This window comes from Eublepharis macularius, chromosome 5, assembly GCF_028583425.1.
Source record: "Eublepharis macularius isolate TG4126 chromosome 5, MPM_Emac_v1.0, whole genome shotgun sequence".
In the NCBI taxonomy this organism is placed as follows: domain Eukaryota; kingdom Metazoa; phylum Chordata; class Lepidosauria; order Squamata; family Eublepharidae; genus Eublepharis; species Eublepharis macularius.
Genome location: NC_072794.1, coordinates 49,589,464 through 49,608,969, shown reverse-complemented (window position 1 = coordinate 49,608,969; position 19,506 = coordinate 49,589,464). Strand labels below are relative to the sequence as shown.

General features: G+C 42.1%; 1 protein-coding gene across 6 annotated transcripts in view; it reads left to right on the top strand.

Moving 5' to 3' along the window:
- The first annotated feature begins 1,013 nt into the window (after positions 1-1,013).
- Positions 1,014-19,506, top strand: part of SLC35A3 (solute carrier family 35 member A3) — a 41,591-nt gene continuing 23,098 nt past the window's right edge. The window contains exons 1-2 of one of the 6 annotated variants that reach the window (XM_054981167.1): positions 1,014-1,035; positions 17,471-17,592. Coding sequence is in view for 1 of the 6 variants with exons in the window: in XM_054981164.1 (XP_054837139.1) it covers positions 18,729-18,782 (54 nt within the window). In the remaining 5 variants the exon portion in view is untranslated. The other 5 variants (XM_054981165.1, XM_054981166.1, XM_054981168.1 and 2 more) reach the window with 5 other exon arrangements.

Sequence of the window (19,506 nt, the reverse complement as noted above, 5' to 3'; positions counted from 1 at the left end):
TTCACCAAACTGGCTTTTCCTGTAGTTCACAATTTGAAATTCATTCACAAGGCATGGGCTTGTGTGTCTTTGCTTTTAATGGAAAGTGCTGACAAGGGCAATGCAGAATCCTGTGTCCATGCGTAATCCATGATTGCCCAGGTTTAAGGGCACAAGTGGGACTTATGGCTTTAAGGTCACAGGCTAATTTGCCTCAGCCCACATTAACACAGATGTGGCACAAAGCATCATGGGTGAGATAGCGAGAGGATCAGCCAATCGGGAGGGTGGCAGGAGGCTACTTATCTTGCTGCACCTCTATTAAGCAGGCAGGTTATTCAGGATAGGTAGAATTGATTGGCCAACTGCCTGAGGCTCCATGGTGATGTGCCATGTCTGGAACAGGCTGTGTGACTAGGTAGCACTGTGAAGGAGTGCCCTTGGTGCTGAATATCATCTCTCAAACTTGGTACATTACAACTGAATTTAAATGTTACTCTTCCAGCTTTTCCTATGATGTGTACAGGTGCTATGATGTTGTAGGTACCTTGCAGCCCTTCAGGGGCATCAAATGAAGCTGGGCACATCACTGGACAGAACAGCTGTGCAGGCTGGGATAAACTGCTGGCCAAATTTGGAGCCAGGGTGGACTTCTGGTGGGCACCTAGTGCAGCCCTCCCTCAAAATAATCAGTTTATATTTAAATAAGTGCTGGTGTAGATCAGCTGTTTAAATATTTAAATACATAAATAAATAAAACAGGCTATGTAATGATTTCAAGAAATGGGTGCATGTATCTTTAAATGCTTGGTTTGAGCTAGGTGAAGAGTGGGGGTGAAAGAGAGGAATGAGTGAGCGATATGATTGGTTGACTGAGATTGTGGGCGGAGTGAATGCAGTTTAGACTGAGAGCCAAAACACAGGAGAAGAAATACCTAGATTCAGCACAGCAGGAAGGGGAAGGGAAATACAGGTGCCTGTATTTCCCTTCCTGCTGCTCTGTAAACGCTAAACTTTAAGCTTCCAGGACGCCTACAGATCCCGGCAAACCTTGAGGTAAGAGAACACGTGCTGAATCTAGGTATTTCTTCTAGTGTGTTTTGGCTCAGAGAGAGAGAGAGAGAGAGAGAAAGAAAGAAAGGTTTCAGTCAGAAGAAAGCAGGCTAGCTGTGTGCTGCCTGAAGATGTTGAAGTGTTTATGAGAGAAATATAACCTGTGTGGAACATGAACTGAGCATGTTTGTGAAAGGACACTCAGAGAAAGAGAGGCCAGCTGTGTGAATGAGAGTAAATGAAGTAACTTTAAGAACTAAGAACTACTTTTATGAAACCAATACGCTTCTTGAAGAATAAACATTTATTTTGTTTTGTTATATCCCAGAGTAGCTGTCATTGTTATATCCCATTCCTATCCTCAGGGCCACATAGAACCATGAAGGAGCCTGGTGCTTAAGAACGTTACCAAAAGGGAAAATTTAAATAAAATATCTTGGAATAATATATTCCTGGTGGCAGCAAACTACCCAGAGGGTGTAAGGGAAAGATTAAAAGAAACATCTACCCCAAGGAAAGTAAAGGTCATAACAAGCTAGTTGACCCCATATAATTGTGTCTATTTATTGTCTTGTGTTATATCCGGGGTGCTGGGGTAACTACATGATATATAGTACTTGTGTCCGCCCCATGTCTGCTATGGTTCTCAGCAACCAGGTGTATGCTGGGAGTTCTGTGCTTGAAATTTAACTTGTAGGCAGGCAGGGACCCGGTCCATATTGTAACTGTGGAGCACAGAGGCTTAAATTTTTCTCCTCTGACATTATCATGACCTGAAACAGCCTTGAGTATCCACTCTTTGCCTGGCTGGGGGAAACTAGCAGGTAGCCCCTCAGAAAATAGTGGCTTCCACGGTTACTCAATTCCATTTGACCCTAAACTGACTTTCCTAGACCAATGGGATACTCTTACAATCCCCAATATTAGGAAAGAATTAATCACTAGCCTTTTAATGCCAGCTAAATCCCTAATAGCAACTAATTGAAAATCACCAAAAACTCCCGCAATTGAGAGATGACTATTTAAAATCTGGGGTCATTATATTCAAGAAAAAATCTATGATACTATATATCAAACATTATATTATCCGAAAGAAACTGACTTTATGCTTAAATGGCATCCGTTTTTTGAATATTTAACAATTAATGAGCTACAGTCTCTCAAACATTTACTGTATATGACTTTAACTAAAATTAGTTAGTCTTAAAGGTGTTACTGGACTCTTTGATTTTGCTACTACAGACTAACACGGCTAACTCCTCTGGATCTATAACTAAAATTAAGGTAATCGCGCATATTACAGGTTTTTGTTAGTAGTTTATAGTTTAACATAAATAGTGCTTATTTTATAACTTATGGTTTTATTGTTATTTAAGCAAACTGTTCTGGTATTATTGTATTGCTTCACTTATGTTTAGTAACCTCCTAATTTGTTAATTCAATATTGTAAAATGACAAATAGCTTAAATATTTATAATGTTTATGTATTTGTAAATTTCAATTAAAAAGTTTTTTTAAAAAAAAAAGAAAAAGAAAACACTAGCTCCCCAAGGCTGTTTCATGATGGGAAAACAGTCCAGGGGACAGGTTTGTGTAGTGTAGCTGAGCCCTTACTATATGCACAAGATGAGAATACATGGCATGTGATTTTTAATTGTATGAATCAACCAGGGGTTTTTTTCTGGGAAAAGAGGTGGTGGAACTCAGTGACGTAGTGTGGGTTGCCAGCACCTGGGACAACTCCTGGCAGGAGGTGATGCTCCTGGTTCCACATGCACGCACGCTCATGGTACTGCACAATGATGTCACTTCCAGGAAGTGATGTCATTGCACAGGGTGTGGCCGCTCCCTGGGAGCACTCCCACAATTCGGGCCTGCTCGCCTCCCCATCCCTTCGCAATGTTCCCTCTAAGCGGTGCAGTGTTGTGAACCAGAAATCTACTTTGTGAGCAGCAACTTGCAAGTTTTGAGCATGCCTTTTCCAAAACCAGAATCCATTTGATTAAAAGGCTTGTCTGAGGCGTTGGTACTGGGTTCCATCAATATGTTGAGGACACCCACTTATGCATGTGGTTCTCAAAAGCTTATGCCTCAATAAAGTTGGTTAGTCTTAAAGGTGCTACTGGACTTTTTACTATTTTGCAACTACAGACTAACACAGCTAACTCCTCTGGATATTAAAGAGTGCATCTGTAATATATGGCATTCACTGCCACATGATGTGGCAACTGCTAGAGGCTATTAGGGACTTTAAAATGATTAGAGAAATGTGTGGATGAAAGGTCTATTCACAGTTATTTTAGCATAAGAGTTATCTGGATACTCCACATATAGGGGTAGTATACCATCTGAGACCAGACGAGGACAACCCAGGCTAGCCTGATCTTAGATCTTGGAAGCTAAGTAGGTGATCCCTCCAGGGTTGTTTTGCAGAGGCAGGCAATGGCAAACCATCTCTGTACATCTTTTGCCTTAAAAACCTTGTAGGGTTGCTATTTATTTTATTTTGTTTGCATTATTTATAGTCAGCCTTTCTCACTGATATTCAAGGCACATTTCACAGTGTAAATCAAAACAATCAACAGAATGGAGCAGTCAATAAACAATACAATAGGGAATGGGTTGCAGAAATTTGAAAACAACCAGAAGTTGGATACAGTGCTGAAAGTGTTAAGAAACAAGAACCTAACTTCCTTAACATTTATACCAGGGTGTAATAATGTGGGACAGACTTGATGGGAGAGGGGCAGAATACAGCTTGAGTTTCAGGAGCGGGAAGCAGACACCCTCAACCTCCACCCTCTCCAGGTGCCAGCCCCCAAATCTTCAGGAATTTCCCTACCTGGAGCTGGCAACCCTAAAGCATGTGAGCCAGCCAAGGCCAGGGCGCATCATGTAGCCGACTGCCCACCTGCACTTGGCTGCCTGTCCACCACCACCGTTTCCTCCAGCTACTGCGCTGGGACGGAGAGGTGGCTCGGCGGGTCCAGTGGAGAGGCTGTGCGGGCGCCTGCCTGCCACCACCACCACTGCCTCCAGCTCCCAGTGCGAAGAGGTGCTGGAACTGCATTCCACCACATTCCGACAGAAAAAAAGCCCTGGAACCAACTCAACATATTATACCCCTCACCCTAAGATTTACATTGGCTCTTGTACTAGGGGCAAATTCAGTTTTCATACATTACACTAGAAGTGTAACTGCAATATGGCTTATTCTGCACCATCAGGACATTACAACCAATTTAAGCACTGTTACTTTTCCAGCTCTCCTATGATGTGTACAGGGAGAGTGTGCCACAAGAGATCACCTTGATACATGCAATCAACTTTTAGTCTGAATTGGGCAATGTGCCTATATTCAAATGTTGGTAAATGCATGAATGTGTACCTTAAAAATCAGGGTTTCTGATCATGTGTACAGAAGCTGGAATATATGTGCACTGCCCAACTGAAACAAAATAGCGATTGCATATATTAAGAAGATAACATGTGGTGTGCTCTCCTGTTGTATGCAGAAACAGCACCTAGAAATGTAACTACTGAAAAGGGCTTAAATAAACTAAAACTGCTTACCCCTGCAGTGCTCCTCATGGCTAGCTTCACATTTAAATTCGGCCTCAGCAACAATGCATGTAGCATCCATGTTCTTAGGGAGCTGTGGCTAGAAGTATGCTGTGCTGGTATATTAACACTACATGCCTAGACATGGAAAACAAGTTTGGGCATGACACCAACTACATGGGAAACCAAAGAGTTTAAAGATACTGAACTGTGAACAAAGGAAGCTGCCTTTACTGAATCATACTTTTGGTCAGCTAAGATAACTGTTTTAAACTTGGACTGGCAGAGACTCTCAGGGTCCCAGAGAGAGAACTTTCACCTGATTTTTTTTACATGGACATTCCAGTGACTGAACCTGAGGCCTTCGGCATGCCAAGCAGATATTCTACCCCTCCTTGGAAATGACATTTGACCCAGACCCAAGGAGCACTCGTTTATATTGTAGGAGGACATACTGCAGATTCGTTGTATGCCAACATTGGCTCATTGATCAAGAGGAGCAATACTGAAATGGGAAGATAGTTTCGGGTAGGTAGCAGTGCTGGTCTGTAGAACAGCAGGATTTGAGGCCAATAGTACCTTACATACCAACAAGGTTTTTCAAGAGTATAAGCCTGAACTTCTTCAAAGACCATCGTCAGATGCAAAGGGAGCTTTGACTCTTGAAAACTTATACCCTGAAAATCTTGCTGGTCTCTAAGGTGCCACTGGACTCAAATCCTGATGAAATTCCTGAGTTACCCAAACAACATGGGTACCTACCGCGCTATATTTGCTGCCATGCTGCAGAATAACTGGGAGCAGCTCTTTTTTTATCCTCTTATCTTAACCAGAGGGGTGATTTCTAACACTAACAGAAAGAAAAAATGGGATGTACATTCTCACCAGTATACATTTTACACTGACATTATAGTTACCAGCTTGATGTTTGCATGTTTACTCAGAACCAACAACCCGAGTTCAGTGGCTCTTACCTGTAGATATGCATAAGACTGCAGCTTTAACCACAACCTAATTTAAGGTTCACATGAAGAGAAACCCTCCATGCACATGAGCAACTGGGAATGCAGAGACAAAAACCAGAGATCCTGTAAATTGGCCATGGGCCTATTTTGTACAGAGTGAGACTGGAGACCTAACTACTGGTGCAAATGTGTGCACTGAAAACCCACTGGCCTTTTGCAAGAGAAAAGCTGCTCTGGGAGAAAAGCAGTGGAGAGACGATTAACCCTTTTGCCACCTGCCAAGATACAAGTCCAGTAACACCTTAAAGACCAATGAGATTTCCAGTTTATAAACTTTCAAGAGTCAAAGCTCCCTTCGTATTTGAAGGAGTTTTGACTCTCAGAAGCTTATATCCTGCAAATCTTCTCAGTCTTTGAGGTGCTACTGGACTTGAATCTTGCTCTTTTACAGCCAACCAACACGGCTACTCACCTGAAACTATCTTCTTTGCTCCAAATTACCTTCTCTGGCACTCTTCTCCTTGTGGGGTTCCAAACATGAACCATCTCCAAAATGCATGATAAACTTTGGGGAGGAATAATCGATCCACTCTTCTGCACTTCTCTGTTCTAAAGCCTGGTTTAAATATACAGAATGAGTAGGTTCAATGCTGAACTTGTAGAACAGATCACATCATTGTGCATGGTGGATTCTGATTCTGAATGCTAATTCACATGGAAAATGCCAAGTCAATAGAAAACTAACATAGCAGGCAGAAAAGTTCTGCCACCTTTCTTTGCTTGTTGTGCTGATTTTCTACTTGCAGGGAGTTTTAAAGATCGTTCTGAAATGTATCATTCACCTGTAGCCTGATGCAGTGCAGACAATTCTGCCACCTCAGCATTGTACCATCTAATTCTCTTGCATGCTGAAATCCCTCTGCAGCATTTACTTTGCTTTTCTGGTTGCACAGTGTAGGAGCCCACTAACCACACATTTGGGGAGGAGGATATGCATTATCACTGTATCATATAATTAAGACACGTGTGCAGCTTTTCCATTAAGTGCATCCAGTCACTCCCTCCCTCCTGAAACAGCTAAAGGGGGAGGGAGAAGAGATACTGTTGGAGGTTTCCTAATACAGATGGGAGTGTAACTTAGGGCCAAGCTACACATGACGAATGACACTTGAACGGCAAGTGGATTGAGTGGAGGGCAAGTGAACAAGGAGAAATACACTTGCTGTTCAAGTGTCATTCGTCATGTGTAGCTTGGCCCTCAGTTGTTAAGTTGTGCAAGAAACCGTTTAAAAAGGTTTCAAGCAGACATATATGAGGAGGTGGGGAATTACACATTTGGACCATATAATGGGCTTTCATCCCTATGTACTCTGCTGCACCTTACCAGGACTAGAAATAAAGAAGGCTGAAACCCATTTATTTATTTTTAAATTTATACTCCACCTTTCTCACTGAGACCCAAGGGTGGATTATACAGTACAAGTGAACACGATATAATCAACAGCTAGGATTCACTGAGCAAAATACAGCACGATCAAGAGTTACAACAGTAGCAGAAAAATGGAAAACAAGCCTAACCGTTACAAGATAACCATTACATGGTCTCTTTTTGTCAGTTCAGCTATAAAATGGTCATTTTTCTTCCATGGTTCCTGAGATTATATGCATGCGATAGGAAGACTGCGAGGGTCAGTGACAACTCTAGCCCCGAGAAATGATGCTGTAAAGAGGCGCATTGGTGGGAGCTCTTCTTTTCGACAAATAATGAGCGGCGCCAAGGGAGAGCGCGCCCTGCCGCGATGTGCGTCGCCCCCCTCAGCCGCTTCCTGTCCCCGTCCCCTTCCCGCCGCTCTTGGCGCCGGGCATCCTTTGCAGGTTCTGCGATGCTCCGCCCGCCCCGAGTGGCTGGGCCGCGGCGGTGGCGGAGGCGGAAAAGGCAAAGGGCCGAGGCGCTGGGAACGGAGCGGGCGGAGTCGTGGCTGCAGCCGGAGTCTTGTCGGGGCGGGACCGGGGAAGAGGCACCCGGAAGGGAAGCGCTCCAGGCTCCCAGCGCGGCAGGTGAGAATGGGAAGGGAAGCCCCGGCCGGGCGGAGTGGACGCAGAGAGGGAGCAGGGCGTCTCGGCAGGGACAGAGCCCGAGGTGGCCCGAGGGAAGCGGGAGCTGTTCGTTTGATATGGGGTAGCCAGGGTGACAGACAGACCAGAGGACGGGTGCAGAAGGAGATCGGAAGCCTTTGAGCTAGCCCAGCTTTCAGTGGCTCGGGCGCCATGCCTACGATAGGACAAGTAGTCCTGAGGGAGAGAGTGTCTCTGAACACGCGTAGAGTTCCTTTCCTCGGTGCCAGGTAACCACGGCTAGATGAAGCCTTTGAGATCAGGGCAGGGACAGGGCACTCGAGTTCGGGCAGAGGACGCAGCGCTGGGGCAGTGAACTTTAGAACTCAATGCTAGAATCAAGTGCCCTTTGATGTGTGATAGGGGAGAGGAGAGCGTGCATCCTCTGAGCCCATGCGGAGTGCCTTTCCTCTCACTACCGAGCAACGAGAGTCAATTCTGGCATGAAGGATCTAGATTTTCAGGTTCGCTGGGCAGTCTGAACATGCTCACGCTCCATATCTGTTATTTTAGAAATTAAGCAATAGGTCTTGGCTTTGTGGAACTTGGGAAGCAGTGTTTTGCTTTTGTCGGCCAGGTGGGACCACAAAATGAAAAGATAACTCTTACGAATTGAAAGTATGATGGGATTGCATTATCAACATGAAAAATAATGGGCATAAGGAATATCTTTCCAGTCTATGAGTTTGTGATACTTTAGAACTAAGGCATGTAAAAAGGATGGGGTAGATCAGGTTTAAGGGGGTGGCGATGCTGTATGCCCCTCAAAAGACAAGAGAAAGCCTGCAAGCTCTTGGCAACTGCTTTTATAGGGAAAACATTAGTGAATAAATGTTAAATACTGTTGTTAGAATAAAAAGACTTCACTGACTAATCAAGCGACATATTTTTAAATAAAATAAATCATTTTTACTGCAAGAATTGACAAAAGCTGTGGATGATGGGCACCCTTTTAAAAGAGACCTTTCCCTTTCTCGTACACAAGGAAATTCATGGAGGTTAAGTCCGTCGATGACTGTTAGCCATAATGAACAAATGGAACACCCATGTTTGGAGGCAGTTGACCTCTGAGTACCACTTGCTTAGGGTGCCACGGCTATGGGAAGGCCTTGTCTTCCATGGCTTCTTGGGCATCATGGGAAGCAGGATGCTGGACAAGATGAAGCATTGGTCAGATGAAGCATTGGTCAGATGAAGCATTGGTCAGAGCTGGACAAGATGAAGCATTGGTCAGAGCTAGCGGAGCTGCTTTTTCATTCTTCATGCCTCTTTTAAGATGATGTATGCTACATCACGTGTCTTTTATTGTTTAAGAACATAATGTGTTTTTCTTCAGATAACAAGTTTTTATTCATATGCAATTGTATGCAGTCTTAATCAGGTGATCACCTAAAACTTATACGATCGATTGCTTCAGGGGATAGGTCTCACCTGAAAAACCCGGGGTCCTTCCTAACTTGAGGCCCAATTTAAATATTTGTGCTGATTGAAACCCCCCACCCACCCAAATTACCATTGGGGGTAACTTTGCCAGTATCTCTCTTAAAGAGGATTTCTAGCCACTCTGCATACATTTTTAGCATACCATAGATCTGTCCCACTGCGCTAATGCTGCATATGTGTAGCATCTGAAGGCCCTAGTTAAACGAGATGCTGGGTGTGTGCAGTGTTTTAGAGGTAAGCTCTTTCTCATTGCCATCACATTTGATTTGGGCTTCTCTGCTGCCCATTGTGAGGTGTAGGAACCAAGTGTGAAGAGTTTTGGCACAATATATGATTAGAATGAAAGACTCACCATTGGAAATAGCCTATTACTGAAATTGTATATATTGAGAAAGGATGAGAATTGGAATTAGACTTTGCCCAAGAGTAAAGAAAACACATTGAACTCTTGCCATTTAGCACAAAAGGTTGTGGCTTGTTGACATGCTGAATGACTCTTTAGAACAAACACAAACAGACATACTATTCTATAGCGAGTGGTTTAGACAATAAAGCAGAGAATAAATTGTACAGAATTTTCATGGGCAGGGTCCCAGACTGCAGTTTCTTGTAATTTGCAAATGAGTGCAGCAAGAACAGGGAGATAATAGATTAAAAAATTAAATAAGAAGCTTTGCAGTTTTATATTAAAAATTAATGTCAATTGTCTTTTTGCAAATTAGAAATGTGGAGTACAGGAATGGAGGTAAAAACAGCAATTTTTGAGGAACCGTTTAAAATGGAAGTGTGGTCATGGTGCCATGAAAGACGACTGTTATTCCAGGCATAGAGGGCAGCATGAAAAAGATACAGACAGCAAAAAAGCAACAAACTAAGTTTACCATACCAACATTAATATGCTCTGGATATACTTTCATTTTGAAGCATAGGACTTTTTTGTTCTGTTATGTGTGTATTAATGGTCTTGAATTAAATGGCTGGTTTGTACCAAATTTGAGGAGAAGTTTTCGGTTGCTGTGTATACTTTGCCAACTGGGGCCCCTTGCTGCTAGAAGACTGTGAGTGATGTGTACACAGTGAAAACAGTGTACGCACCACTTATTAATAAAGAGAGAGGAGCTTGATCTACATACTCTGCTGTTGATTTTGGCACCGAAATTCCTAAGTCAATATAAAACTATTGCATCACTGTGTATGCACAGTAAGTCTTAATCAGCCAAGCAACACTCATGTTGAACGGAGTGAGGTACAGAATTTCCTGTGTTCCAGGATACTGATTTTTTTCTTATTTGACCACCTTTAGTGACAGTTATCTTATGAGATTTTTGTATAATGTGTTTGGTGTTTTCTGTGTCCTGGAGACGAGGGAAAAGAGATCTATGGTTTAACATAATATATTCTGATTTCAAAGTTTCTGGTAAATGTTGAAAGTGTGAAAAACAGGAATGGTCCTCTTCCCGTTTCCCATCAAAAAAAATATTTAGGGAAAAACACAGATGTTGACAAGTTTCTGGCATGGAAATTAACTACCATAGACCTGCCATGACGTTGCATACAGATACAGAAGAAACTAATTTTATAGAGATCCAGCCGGAAAATGTTTTATTTCTCTACCCTATCCCAAAAACTTGGGGTGGGTAATCATATGTCATTTTTTAGCAGTCATGAGATAAGTGCACAGGTCCTCTTATGGGTTAAAACTTGGTTAAATAGGAAGCAGAGAGGAAATGCAGGAAGTGAGTAGTGAGGTCCCAAAAGGATCGATGTTGGTACCAGTTCTATTGAATTTGTCCATAAATTATTTCAAGTTGGGGGTGACCAGCATAGAGGCCAGGTTCACAGATTATACCAAATTATTTAGGTCTAGCAACAGGCTCTAGCGGGGCCTTGTGAGGACATGTACTGCCCAGCAGCATTCCTACACTCAGCAGCGGACCAATTTCGGTCTCAAATGGGTCAAAATCTGGCCGGTGTAGAGTGCAGTACAGCAGCACTCCAGGGCCAGTTACGCGGCCCCAGCAGCATTTCTGCACTCTGCACTGGCCCAATTTGGCCTCAAATGGGCGGAAATCAGGCTGGTGCAGGGTACAGAAGGACTCCAGGGCCCGTCGCACCACCCCAGCAGCATTCTTGTGGTCCACACTGGCCCAGTTTGGCCTCAAACAGCCAGAAATTGGGCCAGTGCAGAGCACAGCAGCACTCCATGGCCCGTCGTGACACCCCAGACTGCTTGGGGTGTACCAAGGGCTGGGCCAGCATGGTAGGCCTTCCTGGTGCCTTGGTGGCCACAGCAACACAACCTTCCAAAGGCCCTGAGGAGGCTGCTGCAGCAATGGAGAAGGCCAGCATGGGAGTGCGCCCCCCCCCCCCCGGCGCATTGGGTAGTAGCACCACGCCAGGCCTTCCCGCGGCCGCTGCGAAGCTTTGGGAGGGGTGTGCTGGCGCACTGGCCCTCCCGACCACCTCCTAAGCAAGCTATGTTGGCAACAACTCTTTATCCTCGCACAAGCCAGAGTGCGCCTGTGTGGGGAGAAAAAGTGATTCATCGCCAATACGGCTTGTCTTTTATATAGTAGGCTAGTGAAAAACAAGGTAAATTTTGAAAAGCTACGGGAAGATCTCTCTAAATTTGGTCAGTGGGCAAGAAATGGGCAAATGAAGTTCAGTGTTGTTAAGTATAAAGTGATACACATTGGAACAAAAAAACTGATTTTAAATATATGCTGATGGGTTCTAACCTGGTTGAGACCAAGATTGAAAGAGAGATTGAGGTTATAGGGGATAGCTCAATGAAAATGTTGACTCAGTTTGTGGTAGTGGTGAAAAACCAAACTCCATGCTGGGCATTATTAGGACAGTTACTAAGAATAAGAGCTAATATTATGATTTCCTTGTATAGATCAGTAGTGCACCCATATTTGCAATACTGTGTACAGTTCTGGTCACCACATGTCAAAATGATATTGCAGAGCTGGAAAAAGTACAGAAGAGGGCAACCAAGATGATCAAGGGGTTGGAGCAACTTTTCTATGAGGGACTTTTTATTTTAGCAAAAATACAGCCGGGGACATGGTATCAGTTTATAAAATTATGCATGTGGATAGAAGAAACTTGTTCTCTCTTTCGCATAATAAGATATCTCAGTAGCACTCAGTGAAGTTGATGGGCAATAAGTACAGGACAGACAAAATGAAATTGTACTTTACTCAATGAGTAATTAAACTGTGGATTTCACTGCCACCGGATATAGCAACATCCATGATCATAGATGGCTTTAAAGGAAGGTTAGCCAGGATTGGGCTGTCAGAAGCTGCTAGCCATGATGGGTAAAAGGGGAGCTTCCATATTCAAAAGCAGTAAGCCTCTGAAACCCAGTGCTAGTAGGCAACATAAGGGGAGATCCCTTGCTTCTGTGCCCTATTTTTGGTCCTCCGGGACAACTGTTTGGCCACTGTTTAAAACAGGATGCTAGAGGAGATGATCTGATCCAGCAGAATTTTCTTAGTATCTTATCCCAATTGCCTGAACAGGTTGAGCTAAGATGTATTGGGGCAATTCCACCAGTGTTTATTTTTAACTGGGATTGTGCCCATCAACATGACGGGTGGGGAGAGGTTGGGAGGGGGGAGTGTGCTACAGAGCAGGCTAAAAGGATCCGTGGGGTACCTGCATGTTCACACATTGTACCCTGTCCTTGGGATCCCCATCAGTGAAGGCTGGGTCAGCCAGTGTTAGGCCTGGAGAGTTTTTGCTTTCCTCATAGAAAGAATAGCAATTATGCTTTTACGTGCAATGTGCATACCTTATTTCTTTTAAGTTTTAAAATTTTATTCAACACATAAATCACAAGTTATATTGAACAAATGTGCCTGATCTGTCTCATGTTCAAAAAGTCAGTTGATATAACTTTGTATTTATGTAGCATATACATAAATACAATAAAATCTAATACAGATATATCTCACAGTAATAAAAACCACTGTATATCTTTATGACACAACTATTCATAATAAATGGTTGTTGTGGGTTTTCCGGGCTGTATTGCCGTGGTCTTGGCATTGTAGTTCCTGACGTTTCGCCAGCAGCTGTGGCTGGCATCTTCAGAGGTGTAGCACCAAAAGACAGAGATCTCTCAGTGTCACAGTGTGGAAAAGATGTAGGTCATTTGTATCTACTCAGGAGGGGTGGGGTTGAGCTGAGTCATCCTGTAAGAGTTTCCCAGGGTGTGGAATGCTAATGGCGGGAGGCTTCACTGTGTCCTGAGGAGGTTCTTTTGCATATGGATTGGTACTTGATGTGCTAATCTTCTCTGCAGGGCTATTGTCGGGGATAGAATGTTTTGTTAGCCTGGTGTTTTTCAGAACTGGAAACCATGCTCTGTTCATTCTTGAGGTTTCTTCTTTCCTGTTGAAGTTTTGCTTATGCTTGTGAATTTCAATGGCTTCCCTGTGCAGTCTGACAAAGTAGTTGGAAGTGTTGTCCAGTATTTTGGTGTCCTGGAATAAGATACTGTGCCCTGTTTGCGTTAGGCTATGTTCAGCCACTGCTGATTTTTCAGGTTGTCCAAGTCTGCAGTGTCTTTCATGTTCTTTTATTCTTGTCTGGATGCTACGCTTTGTGGTCCCGATGTAAACTTGTCCACAGCTGCAGGGTATACGGTATACTCCTGCAGAGGTGAGGGGGTCTCTACTGTCTTTTGCTGATCGTAGCATCTGTTGTATTTTCCGGGTGGGTCTGAATACTGCTTGAAGGTTATGCTTTTTCATAAGCTTTCCCATCTGATCAGTAATTCCTTTGATATATGGCAAAAACACTTTTCCTGTAGGAGACTGTTTTTCCTTGGTTGTTTGATTCATCCTGGGTTTGATCGCTCTTCGGATTTCATTTCTGGAGTAGCCATTTGCCTGAAGTGCGTGGTTTAGATGATTAATTTCCTCAGGAAATTAATCGTCAGGAAATTAAACGTCAGGAACTACAATGCCAAGACCACGGCAATACAGCCCGGAAAACCCACAACAACCATCGTTCTCCGGCCGTGAAAGCCTTCGACAATACATTATTCATAATAAAGTTTGTCTAAAGAGAGAAAACTATAGTGTTGCTTGCTTTATTTTTAAACTGTATATGTGAGATTTATTTCAGCTTTGCTTTTTCTTAGATCAACATTTAAATCAGAGTATACCCAAAGGGAGCCTCTTTAAATAGTTTTTTAAAACATTAAAAACCATATTTTATTTTTTTTCATATTGTTTGTTTTTAAAGCTTCAGCTATAACTTTCTCTTTTAAAAATAGCTCAATTTAAAATGAAATCTGAATTTAAAGAAAATCTCTCTTAAAATTAGGAATTTTTGAAAGGCTGTGTGGGATGTAATTTGGTTAGACATTGCTCTAATTATAAGAATTTATGACTAATTATAATTATTAATGACCTTTATCGTTGAACAAGAACATTTAATTTTAGTCCCATAGTGAAATGACTGTTCTATGCTTCTGGTTGGGATTATTTACATTTTGATGGGATGGGGCAGGGTTGTTACAAAACAGGTTTAAAAGAGGAGGAGCAGGCTAAAAGGGTGGGGGAGTAGAAGCTTTTACTGTTCATTCCAACCACCACCTGCCAAAACCTGTCATGATTGCTGATATTTGAGGACATGAGCATCAGTATGCACTTCTACTTAGGAAGTATCTAAATAATAAATGAAACATTTTGATTTTATGTAAGTAAAATCAAGTAAGAGTACAGGATATGTTTCTGTTCTTTATGGAGTAATTATGGCATGGCAGGATTAAGAAATAGAACTTGTTTTAGATGCTTTTTTAACGCCAAGGAAGCATTACTAAAAATAACAGAAGGATGAAAAAGAGTGTCCGTGGTGAGATGAAAAGTGATGGAGTGAATGACTCAGTGGCTTAAGTGTGGGAGAGGTACAGTTAGAAGTAGGGCTGATAATTGTCTTCTGATGTTAGTTGTACTGTTGATACTATCCTCACATCTTGAAAATATGTCTATCTTTGTCAAGTGTTTTGTGGAAACCGTTTCAGGCTATGTTCCAACTAAGCTGTGTGATGTCCCTGTGTCACACTTTAATGTAAATCCTTTTATTTATTTGGAATACCAAAAAAATCCTGTTTTGCATTAGTGGTAAGGTACTGTATCAATTTGTTCTTACTGCTACTATTACTACTTAGAAGAATTCATTGTTAGTTTAGTGTCCCACCTTATCAGACATCATAGAGACTTCAAGACACAGATCTAGCCTATGGGTTTTCTATTGTTGGATAGCTAGGGGAGAAGTAATATAGAAGAGTGATGGGCCGTTCCCACACGGCTTACCTGAACCTGGAACGCTGCGCAGCATGCCAAAAAAACCTTGGAAGATTGTGTTTTCTCTCGTGAGTTTTGCGCGATGTTGCACAACATCATGCAAAACCCGCAAGAGAAAACGTGATTTTTCGCGTTTTTTTCGGCATGCTGCACAGCATTCCAGGTTCAGGTAAGCCGTGTGGGAATGGCCCTGGTATAGTAGGACAAGTTTAAGTAGTAGCAAAAGAACCAGAGGCACCAAGGGTCCCATATCTTGTCCAAACTATATGAACCGGACAAAATTATGAAATAACTCCAAACTGAATGGGATTCTCAAAATTTGCCTGCTGCTGTGAAGATAGGCAAGAGTGCATTTTGAGGAGACCTAGAAGTTCTTTTGAATAAATATTGGGTTCTGTTTTCAGGTGTTTAAAATATTTTCTTTTATTGCCTGTTTATAGAATTACGTCATGGTAAAAGAAATATTTCAATCCTTGTGGTTATGTTACCTAGCAAAAAGAAGTTACATGTGAAAATGTCCCTTCACGTGCACCTCCTCCAAATTCAGGAATTTTAAGTCTTGTATACACAGGGTATAGTAACAAGGTCGACTTTATTAACTATAAAAGGGGATAGAAACAGCACTAGCAAGAGACAATAATTTAAAAAATTACAGTTTAAGCCACAACACCTTAAAACAATCCTAGTAACAGTAATTATAGTATCTAAAGGTTTGTCGCTCATGCTAACAGATAGTCCAAAATAAAACCAATCCATGTATGTATTGAGTACCCAAGAAAGAAGTTTTATGTGGGGGAAAGGGTTGAATACAGAGAAGACGAAAAGCAAGGTGACTGGATGCAAGCAAGAAAGGAATATGGGAGTGTTGTGAAAGCAGTCTAGTAAAAGGCGGGTGGGTGGGTTCAGATAAAGGAGAAAAAATATGAGGCAGCAGAGCATGGTCAGATAGTTCAAAGAAAGGGGGCCATGGATGAAGGGAACGAATTGAGGATGGAAGGCCAAGGGCTGGCGAATTGCTCAGTGAGGAATGCGAATGGGAAAGGGGCTTGGATCGAGAGAGGGTCAGACCTTCAAAGCAGTATGGAAGGTGTCCATTACTGGGTTGGTGGAGAGCAGTTCTGGGACACTGCCAGCCTAAAAGCAGACCCATTTAACTCCTGAATCCATACACTTCCTGAATCTTGTGATAATTGTGGTGGTTCAGAAGTTACATCATTGGGAGTTGTTTCTGGGATCTATGCTAATAGTGTTGGGAGATGGTCTTATCTTTGCTGATTAACTCACAACCATCAGGCTACCTTCCTATCTGATAGCCTGGTATTATTTTGGAAATTAAGAGTGCTGGAATGTATGTTAATATCTCGTAAAGATCAGTCATCCTGTTAGTCTGGTTTTAGGGTGATGATTTCCTGGAGTCTAAAGGGAAGCCCTTAGGCAAGGTGGAGTTTCTCACACTTTATTTGATTTTATTTCCTCAAAGCACTGATTAAAATTCCCTATCTGTCCCAAAATGGATTCTCCTGCACCCTGCATCATATGACCTTGGGCTTGTAGGGTTTGGGGGTAAAATTACTTGAAAATAAGTCCCATTGAGCTGGGAAGGACTTACCCTTTGAGTCATTAAGCTTTAGACTGGGCTACAAGTGTTACAACAAAATCTTACTTACTTGAAGATCTAGAAGGCACCCCCCCCCTCAAAAAAATAGTTATGATTCAGAAAAGTCTGAATAAACAGGATTGGATTCACAATGAGATATGACTGCACGTGGAACATAAATTAAGTTGGCTAACTTGGTGACTTTTTTAAAATAAATGAAGAATCAGTTGAAGAGCAGAAAGCCATCAACTGAGCACTGGCTCTGAACTTGAAGAAGGAAGATATAATTGGTCTACAGAGAACACAAAATACAAGGAACTCTACGAGCAAAGCACAATACTTGGAATGATTTCAAAAGCAGTTATTAAACAGAGAAGAAATACTACATAAAATAAACTAAGCAATCTAACACAATAAATGCCACTTTTCAGATTCTCCGACACAAATATTATGAAGCGTAAACGGATGTCACAATCTCCAAAATGAACTTGGACCCACTAATGTGTCTTTGAGCATTATAAATGGGAAGCTACATACTGTTACCTGCACTCAGGTTTGTAATTTTATATGTCCCTTTAGATTACTGCATGACAAACAAGGAAAGGCTGAAAAGTGTTGGTGGTAGCTGTTAACTTCGGCAGCTTTAAAAACGGGCTAGACGAATTCATGGAAGATACATCTTACAATTGCTGAATAGTACCTCCATATTCAGGAGCAGTGTATCTCTGTTTACCTCTAAGTACCAGGTGCTGGGGAACAGGGTGGGGGGAGGGCTGATGCCTTTACGCTCTTCTTGGGGGCTTCTTTGAGGCTTCAGTTTGGCATTGTGAGAAGCAGAATGCTGGACTAGGGGAACACATGGTTTGATCCAGCAGGGCTGTTTTAATGAAAAGTTTTGTTTAGAAAAAGACATTTGATCAGAGTCACTTTTCTAATGTCTTACCAGTGTTTCTAGGGGAAGGAAGTGGAGCCAAATAGCAAATGGGGCCATTTTGCTGTTTAAGATTTAAAGTGAAGGTATTTAATCTCTTCCCCCTTCCAAGAACAATTGGGCATATTGGTTACAGGAATGGTTCCCTGTTGGCTTTTTAGCAATAATGAGATTGGGAATTAAAATTAGAATTCATTCAGAGTCCAGAGGGGGAAAGCCTTGAATGTTAAAATGTTGGAAATATATTTTATGTATCTTTATTTAGCATATATGCAGTGGTTATTTTGGAATCTGATTTCAAGTTTATGTTGAAGATTTCAATCTAAGATTTCTGGGCTAGGGGAAGCAAAAGGAAACTGTTGTACTTTCATTGTGTTGTATAATGGGAGGGTTATTGTTCCTGCGGAACAAGTAGATTGTAAAGCTTTTGACACGTCACTTGCCTTAAGTTAAATACAGCGTGGACTTCATTTCAGTGTACTGGTTTGTTTCTGTCTGCCTGGGAGACAAACTTCATAGAATCAATCTGTTAAAGTCAGCTTTTAACTGTGGAAAGATTTCCTCCACAACAATGAATTCATTTTGCATACGCTGTGAAGTTCAGTACGTGGTGAAGAATGCTAGCCTTAAAAAGTGGCATGTGAGAAGCCGGTAACTGCAAAGGGAAAAGTACTTTATTGTGAGACTGAGGAATAATGCTCACGGGTGGCTAAGGTGATCAACTGACACATGCCCTTTTGGCAGCCCTGGATAATGTTATGCTCTTAAAATTCGGAATCATGGCAACCAGTGGAGAGAAGATTATATTTGAAGTTGGTATATCTTTATGCATTTTTACAGTTTTCTAATCTGTGCTTGTGTATTTACTGAGGAGGTTTTAGAGGAAATACATTGTGCTGAATGTGTTAATAACATTCCTGTTAGCTGAACTCTTATGGGGAACAGAATCCAAAGAGCCAAAAAGGGCTTGGACATGTCTGGTGGTAGTTTTGACTTTTTTCTTTAAAAAGCATCTGACTAATTTTGAAAGTTCTGTTTGGCGTTATAAGGGGAAGAGTGTTTCAGAAATGCAAACCTCCAAAGCCAGTGCCTGGAATAGGTTGCTTTGGGGATATAGAAGCAGAGCTAAGCACAGAACAAAGCTGAGTACGACCACATTTACTTGCATTCTGAAACTTCTGTAATTTGATGTTAGACAGGCAAAGACCCTGCAGTGTTACCCATCCCAACCAGAGAGATAACCAGAGATTGTTGCGGCTGTTAGCCAGACGAGCTGTTGGGGTATGTGCCAAACTCCCTGTGGCGTTTCAAGTCATCCCTCCAGGGAGTCTGCAGGGAATTCTCGCCCAATTTATAATGATTTGAAGTGAAATTCTTTTATTTTATCATGTTACCTCTGGAAGTATGTGTATTTAGGAAAAACATTAGGATCTATTAGATCCTTCCAAAATATATTGTAGACAAAGAAATGTAGCCAAGTTAGGCATCTGAGTGAACTAGCCTCTGAGATCAAATTTTTCAGACAACATTGTTTTC